The sequence below is a fragment of the Ceratosolen solmsi genome, unplaced genomic scaffold (assembly GCF_000503995.2).
Source record: "Ceratosolen solmsi marchali unplaced genomic scaffold, CerSol_1.0 scaffold8, whole genome shotgun sequence".
NCBI lineage: Eukaryota > Metazoa > Arthropoda > Insecta > Hymenoptera > Agaonidae > Ceratosolen > Ceratosolen solmsi.
Window position 1 is genome coordinate 1520301 of NW_011948439.1, and position 23003 is coordinate 1543303.

Below are 23003 nucleotides of genomic sequence, written 5' to 3' on the forward strand. Positions count from 1 at the left end.
GCATCCATCTTGGCCATCTACAACGTACGAATCGATTGTGCGGCAACAAAAAAGGGTGCGATGTTTATGTGCGCGCGCGCGCGCGCGTGTGTGTAGAGAGAGAGAGAGAGAGAGGGAGAGAGAGAGAGAGAGAGAGAGAGATTGTGTGTGGAGTGAAGGGAGGGTGCGAGAGAGAAGGTAAGGGAAAAAAGTGGAGCGCGAGCGCATAAATCGCGAGCGCAAGAGCGACGACGACGAGGTAAAGCTACGGCAGTAGCTATTCCTAGGTTACACTATTCGCGTGCGCGCGCATTGCGACCTGTTTGTGCTGGGAAAATTCGACACCACTCGTACGCCTTAGCGATAATTACGTACGCTGAAAATGATGATCTATATCTGAGCATTTAAACACGATGAAGATATTCGTTTTTGTAAGTGGACTTTCGAATTACCTAGTAATAATAAGCTTATGGATGGTTTCGCGCACACAAAGCTATTGCCTTTATATATACCACCCACACCTCCTATTGCCACTTATATGTTTGAGCAGCGATTTACAAGCATCAATGAAAAATAAATGCGATTTACTTTCGATATATTAATTATTCAATGTATTATATTAAATACACTAATGCCCGGATAGTAGCCCAGGTAGTCTTTGCAGGGACTTTGCTACAACGTAGTCCGAATAATGGGTCTATGTAATAAAATTACACGCGAAAGGACGATGTTAAATAATTAAATAAAGATGTCCTTCCGTAATGTTTTAACAGAACGATGAAGCATTAGGTTGACGGTTAAGACGGTTGAGCTATGGTTAGTCGCGTGGATAGATTATATTTAAGTTTAATATTTAATTTGAGATCATAGTTGATCAGGATCAATCGTAAAATCGTGGGAATGTAGGATCAACGTATGCCTCAACGCACGTCTACAAGCGCATTCTGCTAAAAGCGGAGAAACTCTCGTTTACTTAAAAGTTGTTCTATTTTCGAATAAGCTGTACGCCTTAATTGGCCGGTAATTAAGAATAGTTTAACGAGAAGAGAGGAAAAGTTCACTTGGCCACGTCAAAACAATACAAATGTACAATAAAACAGCTTGTACGATATAATACTCTTCATAATAATTCACAAGGATGATCGTTTGATAACAACTTGGACTTTTTTAATTGTTTTTGGTATAAGTTTATTCAAAACAATCGTCCTTCCATTATCACAAGTGGCGTATAAATAATCTTAAAGAGCGTAAGTTGGAGAAAACATTTTTAGTACACGTGGCGCCCAAATACGTTTGTTTAGAAAGTCACGTTAAGTAAATTATTTGAATTATCATTACATTATAATATTTGAATGTCCTTGTACAAATCTTGGATAATTTATATGAGATAAGTAAAACTTCATATACCGACATATACAGACATGTACAAGTGACTGTGCAACAGCACGAGTTTTATGATGCAAAGAAATAAAGAAAAAGAAAAAAAGATGAAGGATAGAGGGAGAGGGGGAGAGAGAAAAAAAAACTTTTATTTCATTTTCATCCTCTGTATTCTGTAAGTCGAGTAGCAAAAGCTATTCTCGACGGTAAAGCGAAGACGTCGTGACGATTATTTGTGTAAAGCTACATCTTCCTCTATTATACACATAAGCATCGCCTTTCGACACACGAGCGGAAAAATAGATTAAAAGCTGCTGTCGGGCGTTCGCCACGGTTACTGCGCCCCGAGCCGCCCCCTCGTCGAACATCATTCTCGCCAATTCATAATTGGCACCGAATGATAATTATCGGCGCGCAAAATGGCCGCGATTTTAACAGTGCGTGGGCACGGGCGCCTCTTGCCATTGGCGGCGGCGAATCAAGGCGGCGCGCCCGATCTAATTGCGAGATACAATAAGCGTCGAAGTGGCCCGAATTGACAGCGATAAATAACGAAGGAAGGCCCCGCGCCATCGGAATCCTCGAGCTCGGAGATCCGCGGGCGGCACATCCTCATAAGCTCAGGGCGTTTGGCCAGAAAAATATATTCGTTATTCCGTGGGGCGACGCGCGCCGTCGCGCTCCCTCCGCCTGACGATCGATAAGTATATGCTCTCCATCCTCTCTTTCTCTCTCTCTTTCTATTTCGCTCGCTCCAGCACGAGATCCTTATGCGCTTTACTCCGTCCGTGGGCCACGAATCCTCACAGCTCCTAGTCAACGACCTCCCGTCGCGCGATTTACCGCGACTTGTGGAATTCGCGCACCCACGCCTCTTCCATGAATAACCGATCGATGCCTTAAAGGTGTTAGGCTCCGTGTCCCCGGGTTACGGAGGTCCAGAACGCTCCGAATGCTCTTGGTTTTAAAATTCGCATGGTATTTGAAGGTTCGGGCGACGAGTGCTTGCGTGGGCGAGAAGAAGTGGTCGGGCAATTTGCCGGCGGCACTCGTGTATTATAACTCGACTGGTAAAGGAGCGATGATATTTCTTTTAGTTTCAGGACGATCGGGGACAATGAATTGCGCCGGGACCTGTTTTGTTAAAGGTTATCGAGAAGGGAGCCAACCTCGTACCTAATTATTGACTTTGACATAATAATAATAATAATAATAATAATAATAATAATAATAATAATAATAATGTACTCGGCGCAACCCGTGTGTCGGCAGCTGATTACACGCTGGCTGGCACTTTTGCTCCTTTGACTTTGGTAAAAATCATTGATTTTCAAAAGTTCCGTATGCGGATAAGGCTTAGAGCGCTTTTTCAAGGCGCGATCTGTGCGTTTCGAGTTCACTCGAGCGTTGTCTATCTTTCGTTGTTTAAAAAAGTCTCGTTTAATACAACGGCGGGGGAAGCGTCGTTTATGTTTAGAATCCATTTATTCTCCTCCCTATTGTTTTATTAGAGATTGAGATTGAGATTGAGATTGAGATTGAGATTGAGAGAGAGAGAGAGAGAGAGAGAGAGAGAGAGAGAGATAGAGATAGAGAATTTTTCGCTCGAACAAAGTACGCGACAAGCGATGGTAATCGACAGTATTTTAGTATATTTGCAAACTTTACACACGTCGTTACATAAAAGACAATGTAAAAAATATTCTTTTCCTTGCGCCATCACAGTTACGCACGCACGCAAGCACAGTCGTTCTTCGGCAAATTTACATTCAAACGTTCACCACCTACTTCTCTACTTAAATCTTCAACTCAATCAAAATTTTTGTATTTTCAAAAATACGCAATTTCATGGGTAATTTCATTTTATCCGTAGAATCGTCCGCGTCTCAGATTATAACGTCACGTTAAGATTAACATTATTAGCGGATCGCGTATTTAATTAAACGGGACAGCATTCGCGGGCACTTACTATGAATTTTGTATCGCGAATGCGAAAATTAAGCGTATTTTCTCTCGGCGTACATTAAAGTCAATTACTTTATGGATCGGCGACTAGGAATACCGGTCTCTCTCGCGTGTTTCGGAAATATTTCATACGCCCGGCAGATTCGGCACGAACACGGCCACCCACAAATGTCATTGTGTTATTCTTTTATCCCCCTCCCCTTTCCCAGCCCCTAGTTGCTCATTTTATTTTCCTTCTCCCTTCTCGTACGGCTCCTCGCATCCGAGCGAGACAGTAGCTAACGGGCGAGCAAATTTGCTTCGAAAGCATGCCTCGGCGCAATCGATTATTCCTCCCTTTCCTCCCTTTCGGCCCGCGCGCCCTGACGCTCCGACCGTCAAGGGCCTCGGCTTTCTTAAGGCGATACGCGTGCGTGCGTGTGCGTGTGTGTGTATGCATGTGGACCTCCACTTGTTTTTTTCCCTGTTTTTTAAGAACGTAGAGAATAGGCGGTCTGTGGGATGAGTGTCGCGATCGATTCGTTAAATCCATGGATGACGACTGTCGGCGACGAGGATGAGGGTGGTGGGTGGGGAGGGCGATAAGGGCCGCCATAGGGTGTGTTGCGTGTGCGCGATGTGTACACACGCATGGGCCGAGCGTAAATTATACCGCTGCTGTTGAACGTCGTAGAGCGGGCTTCGACGGGGCTAAGGTGACGGTGGGATTTGTGGGGAGGGGACGGCGGTGAAGGGACGCTGGCAATGAAGGGAGAAGAGGGAGTGTGAGTGAGGTCGACTTGTCACCTGCATACGCGCGCGAAATCTGCGGCTGCGCGCATGTAGCGCTTTTTCTATCTTTATTTTCAATCGCAACGGTGAAACATGAAAATACGAGTATGGATTTGCGTATTTCAAGTTGCCGTGAAAATTTGCGAGAATTCTGTTTCTAACTCATAACTTCGGAATAAAATCTGTTTATAGGAGATACGCTCAATGCTACGATATTTAATACTATAAAACATTATATTTATTTGCAAATTGTATTCGCTAGACTATAAGTCTTTTATATTAATGGTTTAATATTGTGGGTCGATGTTAAGTTTGGATATGCGCTACATGTTGATAAACAAGAATTTCATAACCGTTGGTCATTTGGAAGATATTTTTGTAATATCTTGATCGGATAATATGTATCGTGGAATACAATAATATTATAATAACTCAAAGCTTTAAAGATCACTTTCAAAGGCAACTTTCTATCAAAAGTTTCCATCACTAGATGAACATTAGGAAAATTAGAGCGAGCAATTAAGAATTGTTGCTGCTTATGAAAAGAACTGTTGTATTTACGAATTAATCGTGCCACTTTCTGGATATATATTTTGTATATACGGAAAATATTATTCCTCCGAAAATAATTGATCTAATTCTTGCCGATAAAATTTAATTTGCTAGAGTAATGTAATATTTGTAATATATTAACATTATAAGTTATATTGGCAATTGCTGTTATTACAATGTATGCGCTATTTGTATTGAATTGAAGAAAAAAAAAAAAAAGAGAGAAAAACCAAAAAAAAACAAAAACAGTGTATTAATATATTTGAATTATATTTTACAATAAAATTTTAATAATATTTGAAATTTATTATTGTTATTTATTAATAATGATTTTGCTTGGAAATAGAAGAAATGTTGAAAGAATCTAATGATTTTTTTTTGTGTAAATAGTCAAAGGTTGATTGATATAATAAGAGTGAATTAGCATTGTACAGTTGAGGAAAAATTTGAAGTAAATATCTTAAAGTTGAAGCGTTCTTGAGATTTAATTATAATTATTCCAATGCATACGGTCGACGAAATAGACATTTCCATCAATTTTTCTAATAAAATTTACGGAACGCAATATACATTATATTTTTAAAGAATTAAAAGTAAAATTGATGAAAAACGAAAAACGTTCGATCGATCGAAATTAAAAAATCTAATTTAAGCATTATGACTAGAATAATTATCCATGCAGATGGAAAATTGCTATTCTCCAGCACTTGATTGAAGAATCATGTGAGTGAAAGAGTTAAGCGAATAGGAAAAGGGTCGCTAGCATTGAGACAGTTAAGGATCATTGACCTCTTGTCGACGGTCAGAATTTCAAGCGTTAGAGAAGAAAAATGGAATAAAGGGATAATAAGAGCAAAATATCGTAAGAAATGGAAGAAAATGTTGAATTTTAAAATTGAAAATTCTTTGTTAAATTCGTAGACAGATCTCATTAAGTGAAATAAAAAGTGTCCTAAATATTTCTTCTCGCATAAGCTCGAAAATTATAGACCAATATAATTCTAGAATGTGATGCAAAGTTTGGCTTGAAAATTGGGTTAAAAGATGGCTTTATTTAAATATATAGAATATTTACACAATAAGCGGAAGCTCGAGTGTAAAAGTCTTTGTGCATTTATGTGCTTTAGTTAACAAAAATATTTGAACGTATATGAGACGAAGTTGGATGTACAATAAAGACTAGTGATAGATAGTTTTTCTATAGAGCGAAAGAAATATAGAGGGGTTGAACGGGAAATTGGGGCTAAGCAAAGAGAGTCTGCTGCTGTACAAGAGATAACCCAACCCCTTGATGTCGTCTTCTTCACAATGCCAACGGGAACAAGGACAATTGGCATCTCGTCTCTTTTAAATTCCCTAACCTTTCATCTACCAGCTATTTTTTCCGTCTTTCTTCGAGCCACGACGTTTTCTTATAGAATGCTTATGTAATTTACGCTGATTAAATAATGACAATAGGCTTATCTATCTTATCGTAGCCTTTTTAAATGCACAACAGGGATATTTTGTGCATTTTTACGTCGCGTAACATTCTCCGTCAGAGGATTATATTTTATGCACGAACGAGAATATTATATTATAATGTCGATCATCTATAAGACGAAAATTTCATAAAATTTCCATATAATTCCATATTCGATTTAAATTATCTTGGATTTTACTGAAGAGTCATGATTGTGCGCGAATGCATAATCATCATTGAATAAAATATTATTTATTAGGAATTATAGTCGCGGAAATTCTATTCCTCAATATTTAGCAAAATAGCCATTACTAGGAAATAACGAAGCATTTATAATGTTAAAACAACATACGCTTTGTTTCGTATTTTACTAGCCAATACTCCGTCAAGGAAAACAATTTATCAAAATAAAAAAGGCCAAAATTATCTCCAAAGAAATGCAAATATTGTATTTAATTATTATTAGTATTGAAGAAACGAAATTGCGACTCGAATACTTTATTTCAAAACAATCGACTCTAGCTTTTCATAAAGAAGAGCTTACAACAAAAGTCACTGTTAAACAACGAGAAAATGTCATCGACGAGGACAATAAATACCGTCTATATAATACAAATCTCTCTAGCCTTCCCCTCCCCCTCCACCTCCCCCTCCCCCTCTACCGCCACAATTCTCTCCCTCTTCTTGACCGTGATGGCATCGGCCATCTTACGTCGCGTTAATTGATAATAAAGTCGCAATATAAAAGCGGTTCTGAGATACACGAGACAAACGTTGGGAAATCGAATAATTGCAAGAGTATGGAGAACTTACTTTCATCGGTTTGGGGTGCAGACAGGATCGCGCTGTGCTTTTTCTTCACCTCCTCGACATTCGTTTGGATTTTGTCGATCATCTCTCGTATCTCTTCCACCTGTAAAATATTAAAAACAAATTAGTCTTTCTCAATGGCTTTATTATCAATCGATTTATTTTCATAATTATAATTGGCTAAAAAATGTAAGATATTGGAATACAAGGGGAGGGGGGGGGCGGCGATTATTCTCGAAAATGCACTCACGTAACGAGCAAAGTAAAATGATACGTTATGTTGTGATTTGCCAAGTCGATTGGCCGAAAGAATGTTTAAAACCAATGTTTGTGTACACAGGATAAATGAATTTTTTATAAAGTTCAAACTTCTTTTGCCATTAGCTGGAAGTCGATATAATGATTTTCGTATTTTAATAAGTGAAAAAGCTTTTGAACTACTTTTGAAAAGCTTTTATTGGACATACTTTTAAATACCGAAAATTTTATCGAGTTCTCTTTAATTATGTGACTTATTTGTCATAAACTCAATCTTTTAAAGACTGGGCGAATTTTTCTATCTCTGAGATAGAAAAATGTTGTTTTTTTTTTTTTTTGTAGTGTTGTTTTTTTCTTTTAATCAAGCACCCAATTTTTCCGTCACAATTACAACAATACAGATAGAAAATAACTTCTACAGCTATTTTCAGTTTATGCTTATATTATTATGATTTATATTAATAAGTTGGTCTAATTCTGCACGGGATTTTACGAATTCTCATGCAAAATTTAACAAAATTGGAAGCTCAAAATAGCCGATTAAAGTTTTAATAATATCACAGGTATGCGTACGTGCACACGAGTACATAAAATAATCAATTGCAGCATTATGAAATTAAAATGCAAATTGGTATCGGAGCATTTTCCTCGGATTTATAAAATGAGCTTCGCGATACCTTAATTTTATCCTTAAAAATTAAAATGTTTCATTACCGCGAAATTGCTTTTACCCGATTGGAGCCAAGAAGATGGATAAGCTCGAGTTCATAAAGAATCGCAAAGAAAGCCGAGGGACAGGGTGCTATTTAAAGATAAGCTTGAAGACAAAAATTTGTCGATAAGTGATTATAAAAACTATTGAAAGAAAGTATAGAGATAGAGGATTGAGAGAGAGAGGGGGGGGGTTGGCAAGGGTGGCTGATATACGATAAAGAAACGATAAATTTCTATAAAAGGGTCGAGTTTATAGTAGCCGTAAAGGCGATTCACGACTCTTGGATGAAATTAAAGGTGCGTGCGGCAGTGGAGAATCGTGAAGATTGGAAAATCGTCTTATGTATAACGATGGCGATGTAAGTTACAGCATTGTTGGGTCATTCAAGTGTTTCGATCGATGTGAAAGAGCTTCATAATAGCTGACAATTATCGTCGGTCCATCGTCGATTTTGGACTTTAATAGTTCGTCGCGCTACAACGACGACGAGCCCTACGTCACGTAATCGCAAACGCCGTTCTGACAAGTTTGAAATTTTCCAGTCACGCGAGTGACGTGACGCTTGTCCGAAAGTCTGACACTTTTAGGCACTTACTATCCGAGTATAAAATAATATATATAAAATATATATATATATATATAATATATATAAAAGGTCGTCTGTCAATTTTTCATTTTCGTGAAAATGTTTTTAAGGGGAGGGGGGGTGGTGGTGGTGGTGAGAGGGGTAAAGTAGATTCATTTGAAATTTAATTTATGCAAGTTATTGAATTTAGCGAACTATTTTTCAAGTAGAGAAAATATTATGCGTAGGTACTAAAGTGCTGCTTGCTTAATGAACGCAAATTTTTATTAATTGATTCGATATACTTTTACGCATTTCTTTAGAGTATCGATTAGCACGGAAATTAAATGACATCGACAGCTACAGCCCATAGCGTCGATAATTTTACAATAATAATGAATAATAAAAATGCGCAACCTTGCACACAGGACATTGGAGAATCAACGGAGAATTTATAACTGAGAAATTGGATATAAAGTGGAAAAAGTGGTAAAAATATATTAGAAATTATTTAGTTCAACTGATAATACATGTAAGAACTCGTTCATTAGAAAAAAAAACTAAACACGCAATAATTCAGTTATTAAAATTAATTAAACTTATGGTACTTTTTGTTGTTTTTTTTTTTTTTTTTTTTTTAACTATAACGCTAGTCTAACTTATTATTAAAATATAGCTAGTTTACTTGGTATAAAAGTTTTTTTGAACTTTGAACAGTAATACAATAAGATATAAATATCAAATGCTTTTTGCAACTACCACGTGGAAATATAAAAAGAAGAAAACTTTATGTAAAAATACATAGTTCAAAAATATCGGGATTTTACATTATTACATATAGGCTCAGTTATTAGTATTAGTTCATATTGGCAACTCTCTATTGTCGCTCGACTCTCAATATGACTAATATTTGCACAAAAAAGAATTACTTTATATAGATTATTCAGTGTTGAAAATGGCACTAATTATCCGTTAATTTCTAGCTAATGGATATTTTAAAGTAGTAGAGAAAATAGTGAGAACCGATAGAAACAAAGATAGATAATTCAAAGAATATAGCGATCGGAGTTAAATAAATTACACGAATTAAAGTACACGAATTTCTTCAAATACCGCTGCAAAGACAAATTATTCTTTACCAGTCGGTGAAAGTGACGAGAAAACAAACAAAATATATACTATTATTAATGGATATTTTAAATATTTATTCTTCTTCAATGCAAGCGAACTACTTTTAGTATCGAATTATTTCATTCTCTTTCCTCTTCCTTTTTATCCTCTTTTTTAGTTAAATCATTAATCTAAAGATTTTATGTGCGCTTGAAATCACTATCGGATCATGAAAAAATATGGTACCGGAAAGTCTGCTTTTCTCGTAAAGTGCGCCGTCAATTTTATTCGACAACGAATTAACGAAGTTGGAAACGTAGTGGATTTCGTAGCTTTAAGAGAAGTTCTGATACTTGGAAACACTTGCCGTCTCGTCTTCCGAAACATTGAGTCTTACGTACATTTTTGACCGAAGAAAGTACAAAATGATATTTTCATGTCGACAAAATACGAAACAAGATGAAATAGATAAATCTAAAAAATAAAAGTTTAATACGGAATTTTTTTCTACAAAATATACTCTAAGTATACTGCATAATTTGTTCTCTTATTTATGTCACAGATTGATAATGGGAAATTAGAAAGTTTTCTAATCAATTCATTATTGAAATACTTAAATTTATTGTCGAAGTACGCGTGAATTAATGAAATGATAAAGTTACACGTGCAAATAAAGTTATCGATAAACGTTAAATTAATTCAGAAAATACCTCTTACAATAGATTTCATTTACCAATTACGTAACTTTCTATCATATGTATAAGTAATATTTAAGTGCCAGTATTTTTAATGTATAAATAATATGTTGTTATCTGCATCATCAATATTTTACATTAAATATTATGAGCCGCATTCGAGGAATAGCGATATTATTAATTATATTACATATAAGTTTTAAATTTATTTTAAAGGAGCAATTAATAGAAAAATAAAAAATACAAACCATAGTAGAATTTGTATAATACTCCACCAAAATCCAGCCTCTGATCATTTAACGAATCAAAGAATTTTTTTATTATATAATAAATAATAACAGTTTGTTAAAAATTTCGGTGCATAGTTCGGCATATTGTTGAAATATTTTTTCCAATTTTTTTCATCGATTTAAGAATTTTTCTTTTAAATTTTACAATTATTTAATGAAGCTTAATATTGAATTAAATAATACAATTTGTATTTAAATATTACCAACGAATATAATATTGTCAAACAATAATATTGTTCAATTTTACAATAAAATATTTATGTTAAACTTGAAACTTTAACTATTAACCTCACAATTTCAAACCTAAAACCATTGATACATTTTGTTTTATGAAAACAATATTTTATTAGTGTTCTGGAGACTTTGGCGTTCAAAATATTAAAAAAACATTTTAAAAGATCCTTAATATTAATATAAATTATTCCATCCACTATATCGTTATAAATGATTTTAGTTCTTGAATAATTGTTTTATTATTCAATTATAGAATAATATTTTAACAATGGAAACATGTTCTTTACTAAAAAATCAATACCTTTTATAAAATATTGAGCTACATTCAAATAAAATTAAAAAAAAAAAAAAAAAAAAAAAAAAAAATTTCTTCGTTTTTAAACGAACACAGTAAGAACATTATTTGAGCAATTATAGAATAAAAATTGAAACTCGATAGCTTAGATTAATTTTCATGTATTTCAATCTTATAATTCAAACGCTTAAATTGATCAATAATATTGTAATTAGAGGCCTTAAACAGCAGTTCCAAAGTTTTCTGAATAAATAAAAGTACCGTTTTTTTAAAATATACCATAATGCAAACAATGAAAATAGTGCAAATAAGATTAATATTAATTTAGCAAGAGATGGGAATTAATCGTACAAATTTAATAATATTTCCAATTGCATAAACAATTAAGTTGTTTAGTAATTGTTAATCCTTCATGAATTTAAGTCAGTAAAAATGCCTGGAAAGATCTTCTTTATGCTTCTAGAGATGGACGGACTAGAGATGGACGCTATTCATTAGTGACATTTAATAAGTTAACACTTAATAATTAAGTTATATTATTGAGATAATGGATTAAGGTTTCTATAGTTTAAGCAAACTGTCAATTCTATTTATATTTTTTCGCAAGTATAAAACATCGTTAGAAATTCAGTCGATTCATGTTGCTATCATATTTTACTAGACAGTGACCGTCGTGGAAAAATTTATAAGTCGATTTATATTATATTATACTGTATACTAAGATATTTATTTTTAAAGATTTAATTTTCTTGTAGGTTATCATTTCTATATATATAACAATAATACATATATATATATATATATATATATATATTTTTTTTTTTTAAATCAGTTTAAATATTTAAAAAAATTTTGTCTCTGTATAAATGAACATTTAACAACTGTAATTGTTATATTACCATATTATAAATATCTATTTTATTTTATTTTAGTCGTTATATTTTATTACCATACGAATCTTTCTTGTGAAATTTCTTGTGTAAAATCAACGAAACGTAACATTTCAGTTACTAGTAAAATGTCAAGTAATATATTATAATTATAATTTATTATTAAAATATATATAATAAATCAATTATATAATATTCCGTTAACGTTTCATTGATTATAAAATTATCGGAAATACGATAATTTATAACATGCATTAAGTATATATTATTAAATTACAAATAAAAACATGTTCAAAGTATAAGTTCATTATCCAATTATGAATGATATACATTAAGAGCTAAATGAGTCATTTTCATTTTATCATTTGCAAAATTTATTTTCTGATTTTTAGAATGTATTATAATTAAATTAAAACTTAAGACTTTTTTAATATGCGATATTGAATATAGTAAAAATAGCAGTTTCATTAGAAGATTCTACAGACATTTAAAATATACTAAAATTTTGTTAAATGCTTAATCAAAATTTAATATAATCAAATATAAAAATTGTTTGTAAAATATATTTATAATCGTTTGAAATTTTGAGCCTTTATTATTGAAAATAGCAGAATAAAATGAAGAAACTACAATTATAGAACGTAAAGAAAAATATTCAGTTACAAATACATTTCAAGCAAACTGCACGAAAAATTATATTAACAGTAATAAGTAAAGTTTACGTAAAAATTGCTTATAATGAAAAACAAATACAATACTGTTTATATCTAATGGATATACAAAATTTTGTAGAAATAACATTACAGAGTAACATTGTTAATTCTCAAATGTCTATAATAAACTAATATAATAAATATTATAATAAGTTATTTAAACCGTAGAAAATTTATGTAGTTGGCGCATTACGTAATTACATTCATTCTGAAAAAATCAAACATATTTAATTACTAATTCTAATTATATGATACAAACTATAAACATATCGTTAAAAAGATATTTTAGAAACGCAATATATTTTTATTTTTTCTTACCAAAGACAATGCTCAAAGTTCAGAAAATTAAAAATCAATCATAAGTATGATGTCGTTGGTAAAACAGCGATACTGAATTATTAAACGATTATATTTAGCTCAACTATCCTAATAAATTATAAATTTTATATATAATTGTCAAAAGTATAAGAAAAAATACTAGTTTAACTGTAATAATTTCACATCATAAGATAAAATTTGATGCTACTGTGGTGATTAAGTGAGCTTGTCTTCATTGATAATGTAATGAATGCCACAATTGACTCATACTTTTGAAATTGATGTTACAATGATTCAATTGGTTGTAACTAATTTTATAATTAATTATTCTCCTTAATTTTAATATTAATGTAAATTAATATTAGACACACACACACACACACACACATTTTATTAATTACGAAATTACAAATGCAAAATGTCAAGATGTAGTGAATAATCCGATACAAAATAATAGTACTTATTGTTATTAATATATTAGCTCAATACTTTGCTGTACATTTATTTAAGATTTTATTGTAATTCTTTTAAAAGGTATGTATTCAATATTATTTTTAAACATTTTATTACGTTAGACGTCGAAAATGCGGTTACTCTTATAAATAAAAGATAAAAAATCTTCATTAATACGATTTTTACATTAATGATTTAAGAAATAAAATAAAAGTTTTATATAGTAATATGACAATTTCATTATTTTCAATATGCATACTTCTTTTACATGTATCTACGAATTACTAATATAATTATAATTATAATTAGTTATGTAATTCAAGGGCCAGGTACATTATTTATAGTCAGAATATTAATTAATAAATTATCCGAGAAGATGAAATTAAAAAAAAAAAATAATTTACTTCATAAAATATTTACATTTTCCCTAGTGCAAAAGAAATGAGACGTCGTGTCTTTGTAAATTATTCTCTTATACATGCTTTATTTATTAATATGAGCGTTACTAAAATCGAATAATTTAATGATAAAAGTACTTCTTCTTTTGTATTGAATAGATACTGTAATTCAATGCAATAAAGAGAAAACTAAATCCATCGCGGATATTTAAATACGGCTAATACATATTTTTTCTTCGATAATTCGAAAAGATTTTTCGCTTAAACGAACCTACTACTTGAGAAATTGCTTTTTAGTGCTATAAATGTCTCTTCAATATTGATTTTAACAAGTATTCTTTTATCGGGGATTATGAATATCTCATATCAGTTCGTTTATATTTTTGAATTTAGTAAAAACAAACAAATGTGTGCAAAAGTTTTGCTATTGAGTTTCTATAAAATTAAAAATATTATATTTATTATAGATTAGATAAGTTATATTAATTCAGGGCATTATTCAGTATTCTTAATAATTATAAACAATTAGAAATGAATTAATGTAAAAATATTGAGATAGTTTTAACAAATTAAGAGTTGCAAAGGAGAGTAATATTCAATACAAATATCAAGATAATTAAAAAATTAATTTATAAAATAAGAAGTATTACAAGATAGGATTAAATATATTAATATGCATTGTAAGAAATTGAGAAAATTTAGTTTTGAGCAGCCAAACAATGAAATGGTTTAATAATTGCATTAAAAGGACAAATACAAAATACCGTGTAATATCACTTTAAAGCTTTAAATCCAAGAAATTGCTTAACAAGCTCGATAACAATGTTTTGTTAATTTTATAAATAAATTTCAAAATTCCTTCGCCCAAAACATGAATTCATCGTATAAATAGAATAGATCTCTAGCACAAATGACGTTCTCACTTCATATTTCTATTATTATCATAATGTATTTTAACTTCGTTTTGTCATTTTTTATTCATCAGTGCATCTACTTTCATGTGTAATATATATATATATATAATGTAATAGTATTTCATATAATATACTGTTATGATATTTCTGAAATTATTATTTCATACTTATTGATATTTTATACATTCTTAATTACATAAAATGCCTATTTATACGTAACAAAAATGCTTTATAAATACTTCGTATAAATCAATTTCGTATAGTAATATGATAATAATAATAATAATAATAATAATAATAATAATAATTGATACGGTAAAAAAAAATTTTTAATTTAAAATAATTTTAGATTTTATTCCTCGGACTTTTTCGATAATATGATAATATACTAGATATAATCGTATGTTGTTCATTGTCCATAAATAGTACATAATTTTAGAATTTATATTACTTCAACAAATGGAAATAACGATGGATACCAGATATCACCAAGTCTAACTCAATTCTCTATGAAAAACTCAATAGTGTTAGTAATATTATCGTAGGCATCGTGGGTGACGTCTCCACTCAACTTTAGATGACATTACAGAAGAGCAATTTTATGTTCTGTTTTCATTGATTGCATCAGAAATAAAAAGACGATTCTTTTCATATTTTCTCTCCACGTACTTCGACAGCTATTTTTGATAACCGTGAATTCCATCAATTTTCTGAATCATAGGAGAAATTAGTTTTGATATGGGGTGCCGATAGTTTTCCATCTATTTGGTGGAAGCTTCGGATGCAACGGTATGCCATACATTGATTTTAGTGACGATGTATGGGAGTTGGCAGGATCTATATTAGTACGATCAACGAATTATATGTATCAATAGACATATTAACTTACACTTACTTAATTTTGTGATTCGAAGCTATAATTTTATCCACATCATTACCAAAGTTGCTTCAACATTTATTAAAGGTAAATAATTTTGCGGATATCACATAGAATCACTAATTTAATCCGTGATTAAAAGATTATAAAAGTTCAAAAACAAGTAAAGATCATGAAAATTCTTGTCAATTTTAATGTTCGAAAGACTTACTGATATATGAATGCTGAGATCCTTAGCGCATAAAAGAACAATTTTCCTACGCTTTATCATTACCGAAACGACTAGCTTATTCAATATCTTATAATTTGAATTAAAAAAATCGTTCGTATTAATACGAAATTTTATGAATTTGATAGAACACACTTGTTAATATGCTAGTACTGACGGGCTTTTGAAATCCACTTTTATTTACTCAAATTCGTAGATGTTTAAAATATACAACTGCTACATATGTTCATACTTCCAATCATAAATAAGTTTATGGCCGGATTGGTTGTACGTGGTATCGCATTAAGTGAGATTTTTTTTTAACCTATGCTAAAAGTATAGGAGGTTGGATAATAAATATAGACATAAGAATATTTTGTAGATTTAACAGCTTTACGATAAGTATAAACCGATCATTAAGATCCTTTGAAGAAACTTACATTTGCAATATTTTCCACCTGGGTTAACAGAATTGAAATATATCAGCATCAATTTTTTTTAAAAACTTACAATTTTTATAGTAGATTATACCAATGAATCTTAATTTTTTTTTTTTTTTACGAAATATACTTAAGCTTAAAGCTTTGATTTGTAAATTATTAAACTGGGGATAATAAAATCGTACGCTCTATCTCTTACTTAACTTAATATCACTACCATAGTCAAGTAAAATTATTGCTTTAAATTTTCATTCTCACACTTTAATATTTACAAATCGATCTATTTATAATAGATACTTACAAAGTGTGCAACTTACATATTTACAAGAAAAAGTAATATTCAAACATTGAATAATATCATATTATTATTGATTGTATTATTTCTTAATATATATATATACCTAATACATAATTCCATATATAAAAAATATTTAAAAACCAAAACTTATTCTAAAAAAAAGTAATTTAAGTGAGATATTGTTACATATTTATTTCATAATGTTTATAATCTAACATTGCATAAAATAAAATAGCTAAGAAATAGATAATTAAGAATTTAATATGTGTTAAAAGAAATTTAAAAATAGAATTTTTATTTGAATCTAAACAGAATTTCATTAATTTCGTATCGAAATGTTTAATAAATGAAATTATAGCGTCACAGATGATCAGATTTGACGAAAATAATATATACTTTTTAACGAGACATTTAGAATTGTCTGTGCAGTTGACGTCATTCCATAACCAAACACAGTTTTACTTATTTTTATTTAATCAATGAGATCCGAGCGGAAGAGAAGAGAATGTATTTATACAATATCCTTTCAATTAACTCTGTAAGTATTTTGCTTATTTATTTATGCCGTGTAACATAATGAAGCATTCACTTTTTTTCATATTGTATTCTAAATGTAAATTGCCACACATGACTTAATTTAAGGAAAAATTCTATTGCAAAATATAACCGGAACATATGCAACGTTCGACGTATCCTTGTTATACGGTGCCGAGGAAGAGCACAAATAATGTTCCGAGAGAAAATATCGAGGAACATTTATGTCTACAAAATTTAATATGGATTCCACAGGGAAGGATATGATACAATTCTACTATTTCAGTATTTTACTTTAGTTTGCCTTTCTTCTAGAGTTTTCAACACAATTACTGGATTTGTATGCAAGAGAAAAAAACAACAAACGAAAATATTATGCGGAAATTTTATAGAGTGAGTTAATATTAAAAATTTTAAATATTCATTATAAATCATATTTAAAGTAATTTAAATGGTATAAATATTGATATTAACAATTATTACAATTTAATTAGTTACTTTAATTAAAATAGAGCATTATTACGTTGATGAAATTATCATATTTTGTTTGTAAAATTAATCCATGAATTTTCATGGAGAAAATTATTCACTCTAACAATTTTAACTTAGGACTATTAATTAAAACTTTTAGAGTATTTTTTCAGCAATTCCACTGAATGATATTAATATCTGTGGCGAGTAATATTTATGTAAAATGCCTTTTATTGAAAAATAAATGACATTTATCAGACAACGATTTAGGTAATTTTTTTTTATTATTCTTATTGTATAACCCATTGCCATGTACATGATTTAATGCAAATTTCTTTAAAATCAACGCTATTATTATTATTATTATTATTATTATTGTTGTTGTTGTTATTATTATTATTATTATTATTATTATTATTATATAAATTGTGAAACAGTTTATTTAATTTGAATCGATGAACTTTAAACGAAAATAGAAGGTCTAGTGCATAATTTCTTATTAAGTGTAGTTTTATTCATATCGAGTGTTTCGATTACAAAATCAAAAAAATATATATCTTAGTTATGTGAATAATATTAAATTGATGGGATTGTATTGCTGGACAAATGAATTGTATTACGAATAATGAGTTTTTGACGTCAGCATAAACAATTTCATATATTTATTTATCATATAGTTGAAAAAATTAATGCAAATGTTAACTAAATGTTTGTCAAAGATTAAAAATGCATTCGATAATTAATATTTTTGAGATAATCATTGGATTCTGCTTTATAAAAAGTAAATTCAACGCACGTTGAAAGTCGCGCTACTCACTTTACGTTAAATTCATCTGTAAATTATATGGGTAAAACGAAATTTTTCAACGGCTTTTTTAAATGCTACAAATACTTATTCCTACATTATGCGAATTGAAAATATTTATATATTAACTTACGAAAAATTAGTGTTTTAATCGCACATACAATTTACTATTTCAAATAAAAGTACAATAATTCATATGAAACGTGATATATAAATTATAAATGCAAAAGCATATTGATAATAACTTAATTATTAGTAGTTATTAAATAGCATATTAAATATATAAATAAAAATATATAAATAGCATATTAATAATAATAATGTGCGCAATAGCTTCATAATGGTTTTAATTGGAAAAAAGGGGGAAATAAAAGCATTTACGAAACTAATGGTAAATGTATGCAAATTGGATGAAGTCTGTGATAATAATAATTATAATATTCAAATTAAATAATATCCTAAATTTATAATTCGACACTATGTATTATGAAGCTATCTTTCCTACATAAATTATAAATCCGCTCCATTGTTCGGCGTTGTATTCTGTCAGAGTCCTTATCCTTGTATCGTTGCAAGTAACGCACAGGAGCCTCGGCCGGCAAATACATATAAAGCCTCAACCTAAAGTCTAAATGCTTGGAACCGAAGCGTTGGAATTTCCCGATAATATTCATACATATGCGTATGCATTAAAACCACAGAACCACAGATTCTCTCAGAAGTGCAGTTGCCTTATAAACACCAAAGTGTGAAGAATTTTCGACCCGAGTTTCATTGCGCTCCTTACGCGTTCCGAGAACCCGCAGGACTTGCCAGATGCGTGAAATACGTTCGTCAAAAGGCAGGCATCGAGCCTGAGATTAACTGAAAAGTATTTGGCAAGAGTGCATTCTAGCCACTTAAATTTCATACAGTTCTATCGACCATGTATTACGTATGTTTTATATGTAATTATGTATTATATGTAATATGTATATAATTATGTTCGTAGAAATTAAAAACATTGTAGCTGCTCGTCCGAATCCTTTTAAACAAATGATCATAAATTTGCCTCCACGGTTTTGAATATATTAGTCGGCAAATTGCCTAATGTTAAGTTAAAAGAAAAAAACAAAAACAAAAAAACAAAAAAAAAAACAAAAACAAAAAAAAAAAAACAAAAAAAAAACAAAAACAAAAACAAAAAACAAAAACAAAACAAAACAAAGAAAATAAAAAAAAATCTCTACAATTTGCTGCATCGCCACGTTGCTAGCGAATATCAAATTAGTGCGGCTCGGGCTTTAAAATAAGAGATAATAAATCCCGTGAGTATCGTATTTTGCGGCTTGTTCCATTACTTTTCTCCGAGTGAATCCACCGATCCTTCGGTTTTATCGCACGCGCAATTAAGCCGCGCATACAAATTGACCCAATTTCGGAACGAGGGACAAACCGGGCGAGCACTCACTGGCTTTAAAATACGACGAGATAACCACGCGGCGAAATTCAATCGGAAGGTCACAAGGCGGCTGTGCATTAAAGTCAGTGCCGAGAATCCTACGTACAAGGACGTGGATGGGGGCTACGTGAAGTTCATCGGGGACAGGTCGGCTTGAATCCGACGGGAGTTATAAATGGCAGACTGCCAGGAGGCGGCCGTGCAAACAAAGAGGACCGTGAATTATCATCGCTTACCTCGGATACAAAAGGCAAATTTTTCGGGGAGGTCGATCATCCCCAGCCAGATATCCAACGGTCGATCCTTCGCGAGATTGATCGGCCACCTCCGCACCTCGTAAATATAAGGCCATTTCTTTTCTTACTCGCGCCTGCACTCTTGAGATACGAATTTCCCGTAATCAGAGACGAGATGGTGGCTCGATCGAAAAATTCGGAACGTTGGGGAGGGCCGACCCATGACACGAGCTTAATTCACAAGCTTCTTGCGCTAATGCTCGTTAACCTCTTTCATTTCGACGAGTTGTCCCTCTCACCAGAATTGTCCCACTTACATAGTCGAAATGCAAATTCAACGAGTTGGCACGGGGATGCGAAGGACGGGAGGAAGTCCGTTGTACACTCGGCTGGGCGTTTCGATTAGCGATCGTCCGAGAGAAAATATAACACGAGGGTGGAGTAGCACTCGAGATATATCAAAGGTAGGAGTAGTGCGCGCACGCCCCACGTCGTCATCACGAGTATATCAATTGTTATAATTTAAAGTATTTTCATTAGCAAATATTTTCATTAACATCTGTTGAGCGATATTCAATGGGAGTAATGTTTATTTTTCTTTGTTTTTTGTTTCATTTTTTGTTTTCTTTTGCTTCTTGATCAGTTATTCTTCATTTTATTTTTCAATTACGTTCGGTTAAATGGCATGCCCCAATGTTTCCCAAAAATAATTATTAAATAACGTGAACACGAGGCCATAATATCACGTACACTTTGCAATCTCAATATTGAAAATTGAAGGTTAGCCACCCGGTAATTTTATTTACGGCAATTTATTTATGTTCCTCCTTTACAGCAAAGCCACAAATAATGAAAGAAAGCTATCAGCGATTATTACTAAATTATCGATGTTAACGAATAAATTAGAAATTTTGACGCGTTAGAAAATGTTGGTTGTAATTAATGACTATGAGAATGTGCGAAGGTTTTATCTGATTTCGAGAGGCAGAAATGCCATTGGGTGACACAATTTGAGAAACGCATACAATTATCTCGACGCATCCCACAATTACCAAAGTACGGAACAATGCGAAAGGTTGAAGTCACACAGTGCGCTAACAATGTACGCGTGTGCACATAGTTTAGTGCGCGAAAGTACGACAGGAGCAAAATAGAGCGGGAAAGCAATGTACATTAGTCGATGTATTAAAATATTTCGCTTATCTTGCAAACAAAATTTACGTCCTTTGATGTACGATCGTGATCAAACACTCGGGTGTAATGCCTAAACGCCCGAGTATTTATTATTATTTTATAAATTAGAGTATAAATCTATAAACGTAGTATATACTAAATAGAGTATTGTAAAAACTAAAAAATTTCTTTAACGGCTGGAAATTAATAATGAAAGAAATTAAAAATACTTTGCCATTTTGTTTAGCAGTCATTGACAAGTACACTAACAAATGTGTTTAAAATACCACGAGTTATTGGTTAGTAATTTTTGGTAATTCTGAATTCCATTGTTAATTAGTAGGGAGGGAGGGGGGTGTGGTGATTATTCGAGTTGCTTGTGTATTTTTCAGCTTGGCGAGCTTTTCCAGTTAAACACGAAGTAATGAGGATTACAATGCTGTTCACATAATTGGGGTCGTTGATATTTTGTTTAATAATAAACTATAAGTTTAATTATTAACATTGTGTGTCCGGACGAGAGTCCCGACTCAATATTCGATAATAAACTCAATATGCAGCGGTGATTCTACTCTTCAATTCAGTAAATTGTTATTAGTTGAATTTCTACAACGGTACTAATAATTTGGCGTACGTCTGCGTTTGCTAACATTTCACAGCATCTGCACCTCATTTTAGTATTAACAAATATACGATTTAAAGATAATCTCCATTGGCTTTGAATTCTCGTATTTTTTTTTATGTTTTTTTTTTTTTTTTTGTTTTGTTCGTTTTTTGTCACCTCCTCCTACCTACTCCGTCCGTTGGCTTAGCCACTAGAAGCTTTTGATGAATAAGTTTCGATAAGTGAGCCGGATGCATAATTATATCTTATAATCTCTTACTCTCTCTAAGGCCAAATTACCATCTCAATGTGAAATTGATTTATCTTAAGTTTCCATTTATGTCATTAATGTCGCTCGGATCGCCACGGTAATTGTAAGAAAATAGCCATCACGTCGAATAGATTAGCGTGTAAATTGCCTATTTCAATAAGCCCAAACATTTGCACACTGTCAAATGTACATGCCGCGCGCATGAGCATAATAAATTTCGTAGGAGCATAATACCGTAGATAAGGGCCATTCCCTTGTTTGCTCGCTTTTCATGCTTATGGCGACTGATAATAAATCCATCAAACAATTTTGTCAATGAAAATTTCGCGTACGCTTCGCTCGGCATTTCAGCCCCGATAATGTCGTATGAAGAATGTGCTCGCCTGTTGCAAATCGATTCGTCATCGACGTCCACTCTATCATTCTTTTTTTCATTATTATTTTTTTTTCTCTCTTTTATTTGTTCCTTTCTATTATTTTTTTATTTTTATTTTTATAACTTTTGTCCGACGATCCAGCGAGCGAACATGCAAAGCGAGAAACTTGCATATAAAAGAGGGTATATTCGTGCACGTTACGCCGACTCGCAAGTTCTTACTGGCCTGATTTTTTCCATAAAGCTCCCTGTAAATATGCATATATTTCTGTGCAAGACAAAGAGGGAGAGGGGGGAGGGGGCGTGCTCACTGGCAAGTAAAAAGATAAAGAAAATGAATAAATAATAATTGAATATATTGCAGAACTTTGAATTTTTCACTCGAGGATTGATCTCATATTATAAAACACTGCCCTAATTACTTTTTCAGTATTAATAATGTTAAATTAAGCGTAATTAAGATTTAATTTAATCTTTTTATACATATATGTGAAACTCAAAA

General features: G+C 31.7%; 1 protein-coding gene across 5 annotated transcripts in view; it reads right to left on the reverse strand.

Annotated features, from left to right (window-relative positions):
- The window catches only part of Syx1A (syntaxin 1A), a 96860-nt gene that overhangs the window by 60148 nt on the left and 13709 nt on the right, over positions 1-23003 (reverse strand). For all 5 annotated transcript variants that reach the window (XM_011503646.1, XM_011503649.1, XM_011503648.1 and 2 more), the window contains exon 3: positions 6923-7022. In XM_011503646.1, the coding sequence (XP_011501948.1) occupies positions 6923-7022 (100 nt within the window). The remainder of the gene's footprint in view (positions 1-6922; positions 7023-23003) is intronic.